The following is a 20,176-nucleotide window of genomic DNA, read 5'->3' as shown; positions in this document are numbered from 1 at the left end:
CATCCTGGATGAGCTGCACTACCTGAGCCACTTGTGTGGGTTGTAGACTCCGTCTCGTGCTGCCACTAGAGTGAGAGCACCGCCAGCATTCAAAAGTGACCAAAACATCAGCCAGGAAGCATAGGAACTGAGAAGTGGTCTGTGGTCACCACCTGCAGAATCACTCCTTTATTGGGGGTGTCTTGCTAATTGCCTATAATTTCCACCTTTTGTCTATTCCATTTGCACAACAGCATGTGAAATTTATTGTCAATCAGTGTTGCTTCCTAAGTGGACAGTTTGATTTCACAGAAGTGTGATTGACTTGGAGTTACATTGTGTTGTTTAAGTGTTCCCTTTATTTTTTTGAGCAGTGTATATATATACACCATTGTTATATGGTTGTGATTTGTAACATTGTTTGTGTTATGATAATCATTAAAAAGGCTTTTCAGGTATTGCTGTGCTTTGCACGAAAGAAAACAAAAATCAAACCAGTTGGTTGGTTGTTGAGAACAGCAATGTTTAGTTTCATCAACATTACTATGGTGATTTTACAGTAAAAAATGTTGAATTGACAACAAATAATGATCACTATTGAAATAGTTACCAATGACATACAGTAGATGTCTTTGACACTAGTTAGTAGTAGACTACAGTAGGTATAGTAGTATGTTTTGTAGTCCATAGTAGTATGTTTTTGGATACTTTTGTACACTTAAAATAATCGTTGTTGAAATGATTCAGTACAATGTTGACAGGAATGGGAAACTGTTAGGGAATTAAGATACATGACATAGGGCTTTGAGCCAATGGTTTCATCACAGGCAATACAAATCTTCTCTATCCATGTATGAAATCACTGGAAATGCATTACAGATGTTTACTAATACTTACAACATCATCAACCCTATGCCTTCATTTCTAAATGAATCCCAATGTTCAACAACCAAACACAATGGTAAGACAGCGTGATCCTCTTTTCTAATGGGGAAATAATCAGCCTGTGTACGGTGATGTGAAATTGAGTCCCTAAGCAACTACTTTACACTTAACTATAATTGACAGTGGGGTGGACCTTGTCAATATTTAAAACCTTATAAAACATCAGCGTATAAAATGGACCAGTGTTATGGCTGAGAATACACAGCAGTACACCTAAAGAGAATTTAAAGGGGTGTGTCTAGAGAAAATTTAAAGGGGTGTTTCTAGATGGAGAATTTAATGGGGTGTGTCTAGGTAGAGAATTTAATGGGGTGTGTCTAGGTAGAGAATTTAAAGGGGTGTGTCTAGGTAGAGAATTTAAAGGGGTGTGTCTAGGTAGAGAATTTAATGGGGTGTGTCTAGGTAGAGAATTTAAAGGGGTGTGTCTAGGTAGAGAATTTAAAGGGGTGTGTCTAGGTAGAGAATTTAAAGGGGTGTGTCTAGGTAGAGAATTTAAAGGGGTGTGTCTAGGTAGAGAATTTAAAGGGGTGTGTCTAGGTAGAGAATTTAAAGGGGTGTGTCAGGGCTGGGATGGGTGGATTACAGTATCTGGGAGGTGGTGGTGGTGTGGCATCCATCCATGGACAAAGCTGCTTAGCTCCGGCCTAGTCGACCGTGAGGGCCAGGCTAAAGTGAGCAGAAGCCGTGGCGGGCCCGGTTCAATGTGTGTCTGAACCCATTCACAAGTTTTCAAAGCAATCCATTTGCGAGAGCACACAGAATTTCTGCGTGACCGCACGGCAGAGCCCGAGTCCCCCTGGGAAAGCTGACACAACGCTGAAGCTCTCTGAGGCAGAACAAAGCCCAGGGCCTCGGGTAGCAGAGGAGACACAAGGTACGGAGGGACTAACGCAAAGCCCCTCGGGGGGGGGGGGGGGGGGCAGGACCTGGCACGTGGAAGCAATGTCCCAAATACCTAGCTATGCCCTGGGGCCTGGGCGTGTACATAGAGCAATACTAATAATAATGTGAACAGAATGGAGGGGATCAATGGTTTGTTAAGGACAAACAAATGTCAGGGATGATATGATCATGTGGACAAATTTGAAAATGAAGGACGATGGATGGATGTAACACTTATAAGACAAAAACAACAACTAAACCATGCCATAAGTATCATGGATGCTTTGTGAGAAGCTATTTGCTTGTAGTGAATTAATGGTGGTTACAGTGTGTGATGATGAATCAAAGAAACGTTTGATCATGCTTTTAGTAGACAGTGTGTTGAAGCAAGGCCAGTAGAGAACAACAGGTGGGAAGTAAGAGATGAGACAGACAGACATAGAGACAGAGGACAGATGGACAGACCTGCAGCTCCTCAATACGTCTCTGTAACACATCGAGACTGTTGCTTTTAAACTGTTGGAAACCGTGAGAAGGAATGGCCTGAGCAAAACGTCAAGAAAAAAGGGTGGGAATAAAAAAGGGAAGAAGGAAACACAAGAAGGAAAAAACAATAACGATATGTCAAAATACTATACACCAGAATTCACTTTTTCACCAACACAACCCACGGTGAGATACCAGCACCAGATATTATATACAATACATAATAGTTACTCTTCAGATCAGGATATATCCCAACCACATCCTGAGTCCCAGGCAGAAAGTATCAGGTAGAAAGGACCTGTGTTTACCTGCGGGGGGAGTTGTCCTTCCTGTTTCTTCCAGGTGAGTCCGGGGCTGGGCCTGCCTCCAGCCCTGCAGTACAGCCTCAGAGTCTCACCCTCATAGATGTCCACCCTCTGGGGGCTCACCTGCACGTGGGGTAGGCTGGCACCTGAAGCTTTCAAGCACACAGGAAGGAAACAGGAGATGACCAAATGAGTACCCAACAAGACTGGTAGACAATGGGCCGGGTTCAGAGTACTCTCAAGTAACAATACCACCCTATGAACCTGTGATATTGGCCTGCTGTTGATGTTGAGACCCACTGTGTACGTAGGGCAGGGGTTCCCAAACTTTTTTGCTTCCTGACCCAATTGAGGTGTGTTTTGAGTAAAAAGTAAAAAGTAGATTCATCATCTCTTCTTCAAAACATTCTACTAAATATAGATTTGAGTATGGTCTTTAGTGACCAATTTTAAAAAATTGACTGTATAATTATGAAATTAGTTGTGCAGGGTTTTTTCTTGATCAAAATGGGGCTTAGATGGTGAGCGTGAGATATGGCGCAGAAATGGGCTGAATTCTGTCTGGGTCCTGGGCAAGAACATTTGAGGCGCTCATCTTGGCAGCGGAGAGACAATTGGGCAGTTTTAAAGCTAATTTCATGCAAATCTACACGTTTTGCCATGGAGCTGAAAGAACATTTTGCAATTTTAAAGCCAATTTCCTGCAGTTTTGCCATGGAGCTAGGAGAGAATTTTTCAGTTTTAAGCTAATTTCCTGCAATTCTACACATTCTGGCATGACTAATGCTGTGTTGTTATGCTCAAACATTATAACAAAATCAATGGAGGCCCGCTTGTCTAGCTTAATTTTGGTGACTGTAAATTCTCAAAGATTGTAGGCTATTATTAAAAAATATATACAGTACCTGTCAAAAGTTTGGACACCGACTCATTCAAGGATTTTTCTTTAATTACTATTTTCTACATTGTAGAATAATAGAGAAGACATCAAATCTATGAAATAACACATAGTAGTAACCCAATTTTTTTTAAACAAATCAAAATATATTTTAGATTATTCAAAGTAGCCACCCCTTGCCTTGATGACAGCTTTGCACACTCTTGGCAATCTCTCAACCAGCTTCACCTGGAATGCTTTTCCAACAGTCTTGAAGGAGTTCCCACATATAATGAGCACTTGTTGGCTACTTTTCCTTCACTCTGCGGTCCAACTCATCCCAAACCCTCTCAATTGGGTTCAGGTCAATGGCGCCGAAGGAGTCAATGGTGCCGAAGGAGATGGCTGCCGTTTTACGATCCCGTAACCAATTGTGCTATTGTGTATGTTTTTTCCGCGCAGATCCTACCAACGGTTTCACCGAGTCGTGGCTGAACGACGACATGAATAACATCCAGCGGGTGGGATTTAAGCTTTTTCGGCAGGATAGAACATCGGCCTCTGGTAATACAAGGTGTGGCGGTCTATGTATATTTGTAAACAACAGCTGTTGCACGAAATCTAAGGAAGTCTCAAGGTTTTGCTCGCCTGAGGTAGAGTATCTCACGATAAGCTGTAGACCACACTATTAACCGAGAGAGTTTTCATTTGTATTTTTCATAGTTGTCTACATACCACCACAAACCGATGCTGGCACTAAGACCGCACTCAATGAGCTGTATACGGCCATAAGTAAACAGGACTTTAATGAGGACTTTATTGCAGGAAAACTCAAATCCGTTTTACCAAATTTCTACTAGCATGTTAAATGTGCAACCAGAGGGAAAACAACTCTAGACCACCTTTACTCCACACACAGAGATGCGTACAAAGCTCTCCCTCGCCCTCCATTTGGCAAATCTGACCCAAATTCTATCCTGCTTACAAACAAAACCTAAAGCAGGAAGCACCAGTGACTCTCAGGGGTGCGTGCTCAGTCCCCGCAGGTTCTGTTCAGCCAATCAAATGCAATCAATCAAATGTATTTATAAAGCCCTTCTTACATCAGCTGATGTCACAAAGTGCTGTACAGAAACCCAGCCTAAAACCCCAAACAGCAAGCAATGCCGGTGTAGAAGCATGACTACATGGCCAGGCACGACTCCAACACCATCATTACGTTTGCCAATGACACAACAGTGGTAGGCCTGATCACCGACAATGACGAGACAGCCTATAAGGAGGAGGTCAGAGACCTGGCCATGTGGTGCAAGGACATAAACCTCTCCCTCAACGTGATCAAGACAAAGGAGATGATTGTGGACTACAGGAAAAAGAGAACCCAACATGCCCCCAATCTCATCGACAGGGCCGTAGTGGAGCAGGTTGAGAGCTTCAAGTTCCTTGGTGTCCACATCACCAACAAACTAACATGGTCCAAGCACACCAAGACAGCCTTAAAGAGGGCACGACAAAACCTATTCCCCCTCATTCAAGAATTTGGCATAGGTTCTCAAATCCTCAAAAGGTTCTACAGCTGCTCCATCAAGAGCATCCTGCCTAGTTGCATCACTGCCTGGTATGGCAACTGTTCGGCCTCTGACCGCAAGGCAATACAGAGGGTAGTGCGTACGGCCCAATACATCACTGGGGCCAAGCTACCTCTATACCAGGCTGTGTCAGACGTAGGCCCTAAAAATTGTAAAAGGCCACTCTATAATGGGCATTGTGTTGTGTGACAAAACTGCACAAGCCATAAGACTCCTGAACATCTAATCAAATGGCTCGCTCAGAATATTTGCATTGGCTCCCCCTCTTTTACTTGTTCTTCTTTGCGATCCGAACACCTCAAACTTAGATTAGTCTGTCCATAACACTTTTTTCCAATCCTCCTCTGTCCAGTGTCTGTGTTATTTTGCCCATCTTTATCTTTCATTTTTATTGGCCAGTCTGAGATATGGCTTTTTCCTTGCAACCCGGAGTCGCCTCTTCACTGTTGACGTTGAGACTGGTGTTTTGCAGGTACTATTTAATGAAGCTGCCAGTTGAGGACTTGTGAGGCGTCTGTTTCTCAAACTAGACACTCTAATGTACTTGTCCTCTTGCTCAGTTGTGCACCGGGGCCTCCACTCCTCTTTATATTCTGGTTAGAGCCAGTTTGCACTGTTCTGTGAAGGGAGTAGTACAGTTGTGGCCAAAAGTTTGAGAATGACACAAATATTAACTTCCACAAAGTTTTCTGCTTCAGTGTATTTAGATATTTTTGTCAGATGTTACTATGGAATACTGAAGTATAATTACAAGCATTTCATAAGTGTCAAAGGCTTTTATTGACAATTACATGAAGTTGATGCAAAGAGTCAATATTTGCAGTGTTGACCCTTCTTTGTCAAGACCTCTGCAATCCGCCCTGGCATGCTGTCAACTAACTTCTGGGCCATATCCTGACTAATGGCAGCCCATTCTTGCATAATCAATGCTTGGAGTTTGTCAGAATTTGTGGGTTTTTGTTTGTCCACCCGCCTCTTGAGGATTGACCACAAGTTCTCAATGGGATTAAGGTCTGGGGAGTTTCCTGGCCATGGACCCAAAATATTGATGTTTTGTTCCCCGAGCCACTTAGTTATCACTTTTGCCTTATGGCAAGGTGCTCCATCATGCTGGAAAAGGCATTGTTCGTCACCAAACTGTTCCTGGATGGCTGGGAGAAGTTGCTCTCGGAAGATGTGTTGGTACTATTCTTTATTCATGGCTGTGTTCTTAGGCAAAATTGTGAGTGAGCCCACTCCCTTGGCTGAGAAGCAACCCCACACATGAATGGTCTCGGGATGCTTTACTGTTGGCATGACACAGGACTGATGGTAGCGCTCACCTTGTCTTCTCCGGACAAGCTTTTTTCCGGATGCCCCAAACAATCCGGAAAGGGGATTCATTAGAGAAAATGACTTTACCCCAGTCCCCAGCAGTCCAATCCCTGTACCTTTTGCAGAATATCATTCTGTCCCTGATCTTTTTCCTGGAGAGAAGTGGCTTCTTTGCTGCCCTTCTTGACACCAGGCCATTCTCCAAAAGTCTTCGCCTCACTGTGTGTGCAGATGCACTCACACCTGCCTGCTGCCATTCCTGAGCAAGCTCTGTACTGGTGGTGTCCCGATCCCGCAGCTGAATCAACTTTAGGAGACGGTCCTGGCGCTTGCTGGACTTTCTTGGGCGCCCTGAAGCCTTCTTCACAACAATTGAACCGCTCTCCTTGAAGTTCTTGATGATCCGATAAATGGTTGATTTAGGTGAAATCTTACTGGCAGCAATATCCTTGCCTGTGAAGCCCTTTTTGTGCAAAGCAATGATGACGGCACGTGTTTCCTTGCAGATAACCATGGCTGACAGAGGAAGAGCAATGATTCCAAGCACCACCCTCCTTTTGAAGCTTCCAGTCTGTTATTCGAACTCAATCAGCATGACAGAGTGATCTCCAGCCTTGTCCTCGTCAACACTCACACCTGTGTTAACGAGAGAATCACTGACATGATGTCAACTGGTCCTTTTGTGGCAGGGCTGAAATGTAGTGGAAATGTTTTTGGGGGATTCAGTTCATTTGCATGGCAAAGAGGGACTTTGCAATTAATTGCAATTAATCTGATCACTCTTCATAACATTCTGGAGTATTTGCAAATTGCCATCATACAAACTGAGGCAGCAGACTTAGTGAAAATTAATATTTGTGTCATTCTCAAAACTTTTGGCCACGACTGTACACAGCGTTGTAAGAGATCTTCAGTTTCTTGACAATTTCTCGCATGGAATAGCCTTCATTTCTCAGAACAAGAATAGACTGACGAGTTTCAGAAGAAAGGTCTTTGTTTCTGGCCATTTTTAGCCTGTAATTAAACCCACAAATGCTGAAGCTCCAGATACTCAACTAGTCTAAAGAAGGCCCGTTTTATTGCTTCTTTAAATCAGCACAACAGTTTACAGCTGTGCTATCATAATCGCAAAAGGGTTTTCTAATGATCAATTAGCCTTTTAAAATGATAAACTTGGATTAGCTAACACAACGTGCCATTGGAACACAGGAGTGATGGTTGCTGATAATGGGCCTTTGTACGCCTACGTAGATATTCCATTAAAAATCAGCAGTTTCCAGCTACAACAGTCATTTACAACCTTAGAAATGTCTAAAATGTATTTCTGATCAATTTGATGTTATTTTTATGGACAAAAAATGTGCTTTTCTTTTTTTTTTTAAACAAGGAGATTTCTAAGTGACCCAAAACTTTTGAAGTTTATATATTTAGGTCTTTTTTCTTAAAAATGCATTGTGGTTAAGAGCTTGTAATTAAGCATTTCACTGTTTGGTCTACACCTGTTGTATTCGGAGCATGTGACAAATACAATTTGATTTGATTTAAGGTCGGGTGATTGTGGAGGCCAGGGCATCTGATGCAGCACTCCATCACTCTCCTTCTTGGTCAAATAGCCCTTACACAGCCTTGAGGTTTGCTGGGTCATTATCCTGTTAAAATATGAATTATAGTCCCACTAAGCGGAAACCAGATGGGATGGCGTATCGCTGCAGAATGTTGTGGTAGCCATGCTGGATAAGTGTGCCTTGAATTCTAAATAAATCACCACTACACCATCACAGCTCCTCTTCCATGCTTCCCGGTGGGAACCACATATGCGGAGATCATCCGTTCCCCTACTCTGCGTCTCACAAAAACACGGCGGTTGGAACCATAAATCCAAAATGGACTCCAGACCAAATGACAGATTTCCACCAATCTAATGTCCATTGCTCGTATTTCTTGGCCCAAGCAAGTCTCTTCTTATTGGTGTCCTTTAGTAGTGGTTTCTTTGCAGCAATTCGACAATGAAGGCCTGATTCACGCTGTGTCCTCTGAACAGTTGATGTTGATAACTCTAATGAACTTATCCTCTGCAGCAGAGGTAACTCTGGGTCTTCCTTTCCTGTGGTGGTCCTCATGAGAGCCAGTTTCATCATAGCACTTGATGGTTTTTGCGACTGCACTTGAAGAAACTTTCAAAGTTCTTGACATTTTTCGTATTGAATGCCCATCATGTCTTAAAGTAACGATAGACTGTCGTTTGTCTTTGCTTATTTAATTTGTTCTTGCCATAATACGGACTTGGTCTTTCACCAAATAGGGCTATCTTCTGTATACCACCCCTACCTTGTCACAACACAATTGATTGGCTCAAATGCATTAAGAAGGAAAGAAATTCCACAAATTAACTTTTAACAAGCCACTCCTGTTAATGGAAGTGTGCCTTGTTGAACTTTTAACAAGGCATTCAAGGTGACTATCCCATGAAGCTGGTTGAGAGAATGCCAAGAGTGTGCAAAGTTGTCATCAAGGCAAAGGGTGGCCACTTGGATGAATCTCAAATACAAAACATATTTTGTATTTGATTAACACTTTTTTGGTTACTACATGATTCTATATGTGTTATTTTAGACGTCTTCCCCATTATTCTACAATGTAGAATATAGTAAAAATAAAGAAAAACCTTGGAATGAGTAGGTGTCCAAACTTTTGACTGGTATTGTATATTCTACACACTTTCTATTTGTCAAGTTTAAACTAGTTAAGTATAAACTAAGCGCTTTTCCATCCCCAAAAAGTATATATTTTTTTATATATATACTGAACAAAAATATAAATGCAACATGTAAAGTGTTGGTCCCATGTTTCATGAGCTGAAATAAAAGATCCCAGAAATGTTTCATTACGCACAAAAACATATTTTTCTAAATGTGTTTACTAATTTGTTTACATCACTGTTAGTGAGCATTACTCCTTTCCAAGATAATCCATTCACCTGACAGGTGTGGCATATCAAGAATCTGATTAAACAGCATGCTCATTACACAGGTGCACCTTGTGCTGTGGACAATAAAAGGCCACTCTATAATGTGCAGTTTTGTCACACAACACAATGCCACAGATGTCTTAAGTTTTGAGGGAGTGTGCAATTGGCATGTTGTCTGCAGGAATGTCAACCAGAGCTGTTGCCAGAGAATTGAATGTTCATTTCTCTACCATAAGCTGCCTGCAACCAGCCTCACAACCGCAGACCATATGTAACCACCCCAGCCCAGGACCTCCACAACCGGCATCTTCAGCTGCGGGATGGTCTGAGATAAGCCACCCGGACAGCTGATGAAACTGTGGGTTTGCACAGCATATGTGGGAACAATTTTTTTGCACAAATTTCAGAAATTGTCTCAGGGAAACTCATCTACATGCTCGTTGTCCTCATCACGTCTTGACCTGACTGCAGTTGGGGTGTCGTAACCTACTTCAGTGGGCAAATGCTCACCTTCGATTGTCACTGGCACGCTGGAGAAGTGTGCCCTTCAAGGATGAATCAGATGGTAGACAGGGTGTATGGCATGCGTGTACGACAGCGTGTTCCAGTTCCTGCCATTATTCAGCAACTTTGCACAGCCATTTAAGATGAGTGGGACAACAATCAACAGCCTGATCAACTCTATGTGAAGGAGATGTGTCGCACTGCATGAGGCAAATGGTGGTCAGACCAGATACTGACTGGTTTTCTGATCCACGTCCCTACTTTAAAAAATATTTTTTATCTGTATTCCCAGTCGTGAAAGCCATAGATTTGGGCCTAATGAATTTATTTCAACTGACTGATTTCCTTATATAAACTCGAACTCAGTAAAATCTTTGAAATTGTTGCATGTTGCGTTTTATATTTTGGCATCCCGCGACCCACCTGGACCCCTGCTGTGACCCACAAGTGGGTCCCGACCCACAGTTTGGGAACCACTGACGTGGAGGACAGCCCGTGATGTGTGTTCTCCGTGGGTGTTGAGGGCCTTGCAGACGTACTCCCCCCCATTCTCCCTCTCCACAGCAGGGATGGTCAGGACCCCTCCACGGACCACAGCATTGGGGCTCATCCTATTACCGGGACCTCCACCTAGAAACACATAGATTTCATGTACCCCTTTCATCAGTAATGACATTATACAGTGTGAATAAACATTAAGAACACCTTCCTAATATTGAGTTGTGTGCCCCCCCCCCCCAGAACAGCGTTCTACAGGGATGCTGGTCCATGTTGACTCCAATGCTTCCCACAGTTGTGTCAAGTTGGCCGGATGTGTTTTGGGTGTTGGACCATTATTGATACACACAGGAAACTGTTGAGAGTGAAAAACCCAGCAGTGTTGCAGTTCTTGCGCCTGGGCCAGTGCCTTTGAACAAGGTGCTACTACCATACCTCGTACAAAGGCACTTAAATATTTTGTCTTGCCCATCCATCATCTGAACGGCACACACACACAATCCATGTCTCAATTCTCTCAAGGTTTAAAAATCTTTCTTGAAACTGTCTCCTTCCCTTCATCTATTCTACTCTGATTGATGTGGATTTAACACATGACATCGATAAGGGATCATAGATTTCACCTGGTCAGTCTATACCACTAGCAGGTGTTCTTAATGTTTCATACCCTCAGTGTATACTTCCAAAACTTCAAGACTAAGCCAGCATAAACTGTATTGATAAAGAACAAGACAATACAGTTCATGCTGGCTTAGTTAATGCTATATGTTTTCCACTGGCTATAGCCAGGCCTTCCTTACCTATCCATTCGATGGCAGGGGTAGGGTTGCCAGTCACAGTACAGTGGAACTCAGCATGGCCTCCTTGCTGGATGGTCAGGACAGAGGGAGTGACAGTAGCCACTGGCTGGGCCCCCTCGCGAGCTACAATAAGACAGAGAACACTTCAGCTTGACACAGAAATAGACAGCCCGCAAAATATGGGGCATTAGTGTTCACAAAGGGCAGGAAGGGGATTTTCTGTAGGAAGGAGCATTGTTTACAGTCAACACTTTACAGCTACTGCATGAGATGAGAAATTATGTCACACTTGATCAACAAACACTTACCTCATCCTTTTGTATAATAAATGGTAGCAATAAAGAATATATTCATGGCTACCAGACTGGAACTTGACAACATGAAGTGACTTTAGTTCAGAGTGCTTTTTTGGCTGTTGTGAATTTCAGTGAGGCTGGGTCCTGACTCATTCAGGCCAAGACTGTGTCTGTGTGCAAATGCTTATGATGGAAGGCAGAGAGAGGATGGCGGGACGAAGCCGAGTACGTGGTCTACGCCCGTGCCCCTTGGCAGCCAGGGCGACTGTGCAGCCGATGCAGATGAGAGGTGGCAGGCTGGCCTTGGCAGGGCACACGGTTCTCTGGGCACAGCTCTCTGTGCCATCTTGACTGGACACTGAGCCCCAGCCACATTCAATCCCATCTGATCCCAGGGCGTCAGAGCAAAATAAATCGCCCTTTCAGCAGCCAGGGAGGACCATCAGGCTATTTAAGCTCTGAGATAAGCCCTGGTCTGGGTCTGGGACTTACTGATCTGACAGAAACAGACACTAAAAGGCCAATATTTCATCATGTTTATTTTCTAAGAGGATGGGCACTGACTGTGGTGAGCCTCAACAATGAGACATGGAAATACTGGTGAACAAAGTATACAATGATATATAATAAAGTTACAGTGCGATGATTGAATCTTAGGGCTTGACTTTGATGAAGACGTACTGTATACAGTTGAGTGACCTGCGTGGGAACTTTGCAAAGTTCTCTAGTCTATTCTACAGATTCCTAAAAGCTTTTTCCAAACCTGCCGTTTCCTTACAATATCACTTCTGTAAATGGGTGGTGAAGTGACAACAGGCCATGTGTATTCCATCTCATTGAAACATTCACTGTGACCGTTGAAGGAGGATGTCTGTAGTTAGCTTCCAGAGGGAGATGAGGTGAACATTGAAGATGATGAGAGGAATTCTCCACCCTCCAGTGAGCTAACAGCCATGAAGGTGGATATGATGCGGTGTATTAGGCACAGCATGATGTTTGAAGCACATTATGAAAGCTATTCCAGACCAGTGTGTGTCCCTGTGTGGGACTGGCAAGCAGTCTGCAGTTAGGGTGAGTGTGGGTGGGGTCTCCTCTGTGTTGAGTGTTGATTGGAAGACAACAAGCTAAGTGCATCTACATAGAATGGGGAAATAAGAACATTCTAGAATCTTATTGAGTATGTAATGTTCCCTCTAAATACTTCAGATACTTGAGGTTATAAGGTAAAGATACAGATCTGATCTCGGTCAGATGAAGGTACTAAAATGTGCAACACTTGTCATATACTAGCGTTGCGTTAAAAATGTGAGTGTAAATTATTATGAGGAACTTTGTCGGTGGACTCAACTTTTGAGAGGAGCTTCCCACATAAATGACCATGCACCTGCACCTATGAACCCATACCATAGGAGCCAGACAAGGCCTAGTAATGCTAATGTACAATCTATTATGTACTGTAATAACTAAAGTATATGATGTCAAGAGTATTATCAACGTATGTTATCATAAAGATAATATATATGTAAAGATATATGTTATCAGGAATATTGTCTGTTCAAAGGCTAAGCTTCGACTTGCATTTCGGCATTTCAATTAAGACCTTTGAAGATGCATGCTTCCCTATGATAGTCCAGTTAACTGTATAACCATGTAACCGTATAACCTTATGTGAAGTGTAAACTGTATGTAATCCCTGTGGTTGATTGTACATGGGCATTACCAGACCACCATTTCCATGCTGAGGACAGTAGATGAATGCATGCGTGACCGAGAGAGTGAGAAGCCCTCCAGGAGTGAGGTGGGGTGGAGGTGGAGAGGTGTGGCCATGCCATGCCCACTTACGCTTTCCATGTCCTTCCAACATTTCATAGGTCGTGTAAAACGTCTGAGTCTGTGAGGCCTCTGGAAATGGGGGGAGGGAGGAGGAAGGGACAGGCAAACTGACAGGTGAGTCTCCAGGTCAACGATGGAACACTGGCATTGGAATCATCATCCAATGCTCCTCCCACTGAGCCTGTGGCCCAATTATTCCCCAGAATACTGTGGTCCATCCAAGTACTGCCTGGTATTTCTTGTGCCAGTGATTTTCCAAAAAGCACAAGACACAACAATACAACAGTAGAATGATCGGCAAGGAACATAACAGAACTTGAATGCAATAGGCACCAAATCCCCACCATGCATTTTAAGTATTCAAACAGGTTCTCCAATTCAGATTGATAACTGAATGAGGAACAACTAGGTATTGAGGACACTTGCCCCTTTCTTCAAAGAAAAATTAGAATTTAAGGATTGTCCATTTAGACACATGCAAAAACAAATCTGATTCAGCCAGTACTACACATACAGACCAAGGAGTAAGGTAGCTTTTTCATGAAGATCAGAGATGGTGCTATTGCATTCATAGTTGTATGTATTCACAATCAACACACACTTACCTTTCAATGAATTTAGGTGAGTAATTGTATGCTTTCTGAGAGATTTCTGAGGTTCTGTGAATGTTGGGTAGGATATAAACCATATCACCTTGGAGATTGTGTTATTGCATTCATATTACATACAGGAAAGGGGAAAGGGGGATACCTAGTCAGTTGCACAACTGAATGCATTCAACCGAAATGTGTCTTCCTCTATGCTATATAAAACATATTGCTGCTATGAACTATGGTCATTTGCTGGTGTAACAGTGAATATGTCTACTCAGAGAGATTCAAAATCAACTAGGTACAGGTATACTTCACAAACACATGGGACAAAAAAACAACAATAAGGTATGGCAGAACACAAGACAACAAGCATACAGATAGTAGAGAGCCACATTTACGAAACATGCATGTTAGTAGTCATACAATAAGTCAATAATAAGTCTGGTGCCTTGTACACTGAGGGTGGTAATATCTTCTGATTCATTGAAGTCTCACTCTGCATGACCCAGTGTCATATCTTCAGTCTATTATCATTACTTTAATCAACTTGATATTTTTCACGAACATTTTCACAGTTAAGATTTTAAAAAACACATTGTGATATTTGTATATTACATCAGTATCCGTTAGGTATTACAAATACATTTAAATCAGTACATAGTTTACTGTACAGTAAAATATCTTTGAAACGGCACCTTTGGTTATCCTGACAGATTCTGTCTATCGGCACACCAGCAAGATTTGAATTGGCATATTTCAGCTATCTATTTTTCTCATAGTAAGATACTGTGTAAATATATATATATATTTTTATTAATTTATGTTTTTGACAAGACACATTTGAAACATAAAAAAATTAATGCACTGACAAACCATTTGTACAAACTTTTTATCTGTTGTCAAAATAAATGTAAACTGTGTTTTATCATGCAAGTAAATGCATGAATACAGCGTAAAATCAAGTACTAACCAATCATCTTTCCCTATCTATGTATCTTGCTGTTTATGTAACATTTCTCAAATTTGATTGTACAGTCAAAATATACTATGCTTGGATAACATATTGGTATAAAAAAAATCTATTATCATTTTTTTTACTGTGCCCTGATTTATAAATGTTGAATAAAATGTTAAACCGCAACACAAATTAAAGGCAACAAGTGTGACATACGCAAGCGAGTAAGTTGATTTGTGACAGCATTGAAATCAAACTAGTCTCAATAGTCTCTCAAAAGTCAAATCTTGAACACATTTTCTTGGAGCCACATTTACACATACTGGATAGTATGATGCAAAACAAGAAGCCTTACTTACTATTGACAATGCAATGCCTTGGACCCTCTTAATAAACAGATCCATATAACAGATAATGAAAGCAGCGATAGATAGATATACTACTAACCTAAAGTTCAACCACAGGTTCTTTACCTGCTGCAAGGTTGATAGCACCATTTTCCACATTAACATTCATCAAAACAATCAGGAAGGTAACAAAGGATCAGATTTGTATACAGTGTGTGGTTGTTCTGTCCCTGTATGATCATCACGTCACACTCGAGGGAGGCTTGAGATTGGGATCGTGATGGGGCTTCTATACAGTACTGTATGTCACCGGGGTGATTGACTGAAGTCCTCTTTGAATGTCATTCCCAGTCAGAGTCACTAAGCACCCATCTTGTCATCCATATACCTCATCAACCACTACAGCTCAAGGAGAAACCACCACCTTCCCAGCCAGGGTTGCAGAGTTCAGGAAAGACACCGAATAACCAACACCCTGCTAGTAAGAAAATTGAAGTGGCACAAACTAGTGTATAAGTGGCTAAAAAGTTACCAAACCACCACCACCAAACCCACAGTGAAGACAGCAACAGCTAAAGATCAGAAAGAAGATGTCACCGATGGCAACAGAGACCAAAGGATTGATAAGTCATCACTGAGTATTAAATCAAGAAGCAACTTGAAAATGAATCAAATATGCCACTGGACAAGACAACCTTCTTTGGTATATCCATTGGGGGTGGTAAGACTACAGTTCATAGTAACTAAAACTACTTGAAACTCTTGAGTGGGCAATATCTTTGGACTTTGGTAGCATTGAGGTCTACTGTGTGCTATGATGTCTTAGACAAACCACACACATATTGTATCTTAAACTGATGGACCTTTTGATTATTTTATCATTAGTATATCCACAAGCGGTATATTGCTCATGGACCAGTGATGGGTTCTGACTTCTAAACTTGAAATATTGTTAATCATCAGGTATCCTAGGGAAAGGAGAAATGGCCACAGTCTGGTTTCTACACCTGACGTTAATGGTTCTGTAGGAGGAATGTATATTGTTGAGGTCACTGATAAGGGTGGAGAGCTGTGAGGTCCGGTCACATTTAGGGAGAAGGAACAGTTTATTACCCACATCACTTAACTTTATGACTAACAATACAAATGTAATGTTTATAGGGAAGGAGGGGACTTCACCCAAATTGGGGTATATATACTTGTGCTGGTGGGAACATGTTTTTTCTCTGTTCAGCTGTCTGACCCTTTGATTGATTCAACTTAGTTTAAGCTTTACTAATTGTCCGTGAGTTTTTAGAACCTAACACCAGTAAAGATTGTACACATAGTAAGAAGGTCGGGCCATTATTAGAAAGACAGAGACAGGTAGCATAGAGAGAGATTGGAAGGGTTTAAAGTGAGAGGCTATCTGAGTTTATGAAGTGGGGAGCTGGGAGCGGGAGTGACAGGGGTTATGCTGTTTGCCAGAAGCTGCAGACAGATAAACACATTCAACACAGTGCATGATATAAGGGAGACAGAGGCAAAGCAAAAGGAAGGCGGGTCATGCACCATTCAAGGAGGGCTAAGGGGAGGAACTCAAAGAAATAGAGCTTGTAGGGTGGTGGTATAGAGGCTGATGGCTAACAGCATGATGGAGCCTGTCTGGGATCACGAACCTGGCACGTAGAGGATGGCAGTGCCCTCGTCCATGGCAAACATGTTGGAGCCTGTACACACGTAGATGCCAGCGTCCTCAGTCTGGACGTTCTGGATGGTCAGGATGCCGTTGAAGTCCATGGCTCTGTTGGGCAGCTTGCCGTTACCCCGCCGAGTCCACACCAGGGTGTAGGCTGGAGACTGGGAGGGGAGGGGACAGTTGGGTACAAGATGTGAAGTAAACACAAATAAGAGAGAAAGAAATGCAACAGGGTGGCCAGTAAGAGGGTGACAATTGTGCTTAATGTGTCTAACCAAGATGGTATGCAGTCGGACGTGTGTTTGTCTTGTCCCATCCTGTCCCGTGTATATATTGTTTTCTTCGTATATACAGTTGAAGTCGGAAGTTTACATACACCGTTGACAAATACATTTAAACTCAGATTTTTTTATTTTTTTATTTTTACAATTCCTGACATTTAATCCTAGTTAGAATTCCCTGTCTTTGGTCAGTTAGGATCACCACTTTATTTTAAGAATGTGAAATGTCAGAAAAATAGTAGAGCGAATGATTCATTTCAGCTTTTAATTCTTTCATCACATTCCCAGTGGGTCAGAAGTTTACATACACTCAATTAGTATTTGGTACCATTGCCTTTAAATAGTTTAACTTGGGTCAAATGTTTCGGGTAGCCTTCCATAAGCTTCCTACAATAAATTGGGTGAATTTTGGCCCATTCCTCCTGACAGAGCTGGTGTAACTGAGTCAGGTTTGTAGGCCTCCTTGCTCACACATACTTTTTCAGTTCTGCCCAGACATTTTCTATAGGATTGAGGTCAAGGCTTTGTGATGGCCACTCCAATACCTTGACTTTGTTGTCCTTAAGCCATTTTGCCACAACTTTGTAAGTATGCTTGGGGTCATTGTTCATTTGGAAGACCCATTTGCGACAAAGCTTTAACTTCCTGACTGATGTCTTGAGATGTTGCTTCAATACATCCACATATTTTTCCTACCTCATGATGCCATCTATTTTGTGAAGTGCACCAGTCCCTCCTGCAGCAAAGCACCCCCACAACATGATGCTGCCACCCCCGTGCTTCACGGTTGAGATGGTGTTCTTTGGCTTGCAAGCTTCCCCCTTTTTCCTCCAAACATAACGATGGCCATTATGGCCAAACAGTTCTGTTTTTGTTTCATCAGACCAGAGGACATTTCTCCAAAAAGTACGATCTTTGTCCTTTTGTGCAGTTGCAAACCGTAGTCTGCCTTTTTTATGACGGTTTTGGAGCAGTGGCTTCTTCCTTGCTGAGCGACCTTACAGGTTAGGTCGATATAGGACTCTTTTTACTGTGGATATAAACTCAGCACAAAAAGAAACGTCCCTTTTTCAGGACCCCGTCTTTCAAAGATAATTCGTAAAAACCCAAATGACTTCACAGATCTTCATTGTAAAGGGTTTAAACACTGTTTCCCATGCTTGTTCAATGAACCATTAACAATTAAAGAATATGAGCCTCCCGGGTGGCGCAGTGGTCTAGGGCACTGCATCGCAGTGCTAACTGCGCCACCAGAGTCTCTGGGTTCGCGCCCAGGCTCTGTCGCAGCCGGCCGCGACCGGGAGGTCCGTGGGGCGACGCACAATTGGCATAGCGTCGTCCGGGGTAGGGAGGGTTTGGCCGGTAGGGATATCCTTGTCTCATCGCGCTCCAGCGACTCCTGTGGCGGGCCGGGCGCAGTGCGCGCCAACCAAGGGGGCCAGGTACACGGTGTTTCCTCCGACACATTGGTGCGGCTGGCTTCCGGGTTGGAGGCGCGCTGTGTTAAGAAGCAGTACGGCTGGTTGGGTTGTGCTTCGGAGGACGCATGGCTTTCGACCTTCGTCTCTCCCGAGCCCGTACGGGAGTTGTAGCGATGAGACAAGGTAGTAATTACTAGCGATTGGATACCACGAAAATTGGGGAGAAAATGGGATAAAAATAATAAAAAAATTATAATAAAAAAAAAAAAAAATTAAGAATATGCACCTGTGGAACGGTCATTAAGACACTAACAGCTTACAGACGGTAGGCAATTAAGGTCACAGTTATGAAAACTTAGGACACTAAAGAGCCCATTCTACTGACTCTGAAAAACACCAAAAGAAAGATGCCCAGGGTCCCTGCTCATCTGCGTGAACGTGACTGCAAGGAGGCATGGGGACTGCAGATGTGGCCAGGGCAATAAATTGCAATGTCTGTACTGTGAGACGCCTAAGACAGCGTTACAGGGAGACAGGATGGACAGCTGATCGTCCTCGCAGTGGCAGACCACGTGTAACAACACGTGCACAGGATTGGTACATCTGAACGTCACACCTGCGGGACAGGAACAGGATGGCAACAACAACTGCCCGAGGTACACCAGGAACGCACAATCCCTCCATCAGTGCTCAGACTGTCCACAATAGGCTGAGAGACACTGGACTGAGGGCTTGTAGGCCTGTTATAAGGCAGGTCCTCACCAGACATCACCAGCAAGAACGTCGCCTATGGGCACAAACCCACCCACGCTGGACCAGACAGTACTGGCAAAAAGTGCTCTTCAATGACGAGTCGCGGTTTTGTCTCATATGGGGTGATGGTCGGATTTGCGTTTATCGTCGAAGGAATGAGTGTTACACCGTTACACGAGGTGGAGGGTCCGTCATGATCTGGGACAGTGTGTCACAGCATCATCGGACTGAGCTTGTTGTCATTGCAGGCAATCTCAACGCTGTGCGTTACAGGGAAGACATCCTCCTCCCTCATGTGGTACCCTTCCTGCAGGCTCATCCTGACATGACCCTCCAGCATGACATTGCCAGCATGACATACTGCTCGTTCTGTGCGTGATTTCCTGCAAGACAGGAATGTCAGTGTTCTGCCATGGCCAGCAAAGAGTCCGGATCTCAATCCCATTGAGCACGTCTGGGAAATCTACGATAATTGATCATTTCAATAAAAAAAATTATACGGCTGGCTTTCCACCTGGCTACCCCTACCCAAATCAACCGGCAACCTCACTTTCTAAAATTATCTGCCGAAATTGTTGCAACCCCTATTACTAGCCTGTTCAAACTCTCTTTCGTATCGTCTGAGATCCCCAAAGATTGGAAAGCTGTCGCGGTCATTCCCCTCTTCAAAGGGGAGACACTCTAGACCCAAACTGTTATAGACCTATATCCATCCTGCCCTGCCTTTCTAAAATCTTTGAAAGCCAAGTTAACAAACAGATCACCGACCATTTCGAATCCCACCGTACCTTCTCCACTATGCAATCTGGTTTCCGAGCTGGTCATGGGTGCACCTAAGCTACGCTCAAGGTCCTAAACGATATCATAACCAC

At 43.1% G+C, this 20,176-nt stretch overlaps 1 protein-coding gene across 5 annotated transcripts in view; it reads right to left on the bottom strand.

Annotated features, from left to right (window-relative positions):
- The window catches only part of LOC129860676 (basement membrane-specific heparan sulfate proteoglycan core protein-like), a 160,517-nt gene that overhangs the window by 34,144 nt on the left and 106,197 nt on the right, over positions 1-20,176 (bottom strand). For 4 of the 5 annotated variants that reach the window (XM_055931307.1, XM_055931308.1, XM_055931306.1 and 1 more), the window contains exons 44-49: positions 16,830-17,010; positions 13,286-13,345; positions 11,148-11,270; positions 10,273-10,479; positions 2,601-2,749; positions 2,272-2,349 (exon numbers count right to left, since the gene is read on the bottom strand). In XM_055931307.1, coding sequence (XP_055787282.1) covers positions 2,272-2,349; positions 2,601-2,749; positions 10,273-10,479; positions 11,148-11,270; positions 13,286-13,345; positions 16,830-17,010 — 798 coding nt within the window. The remainder of the gene's footprint in view (positions 1-2,271; positions 2,350-2,600; positions 2,750-10,272; positions 10,480-11,147; positions 11,271-13,285; positions 13,346-16,829; positions 17,011-20,176) is intronic. The other variant, XM_055931309.1, reaches the window with a different exon arrangement.

Source organism: Salvelinus fontinalis, chromosome 8 (genome assembly GCF_029448725.1).
Source record: "Salvelinus fontinalis isolate EN_2023a chromosome 8, ASM2944872v1, whole genome shotgun sequence".
Lineage (NCBI taxonomy): Eukaryota > Metazoa > Chordata > Actinopteri > Salmoniformes > Salmonidae > Salvelinus > Salvelinus fontinalis.
This window is presented reverse-complemented; position numbering and strand designations above follow the sequence as displayed.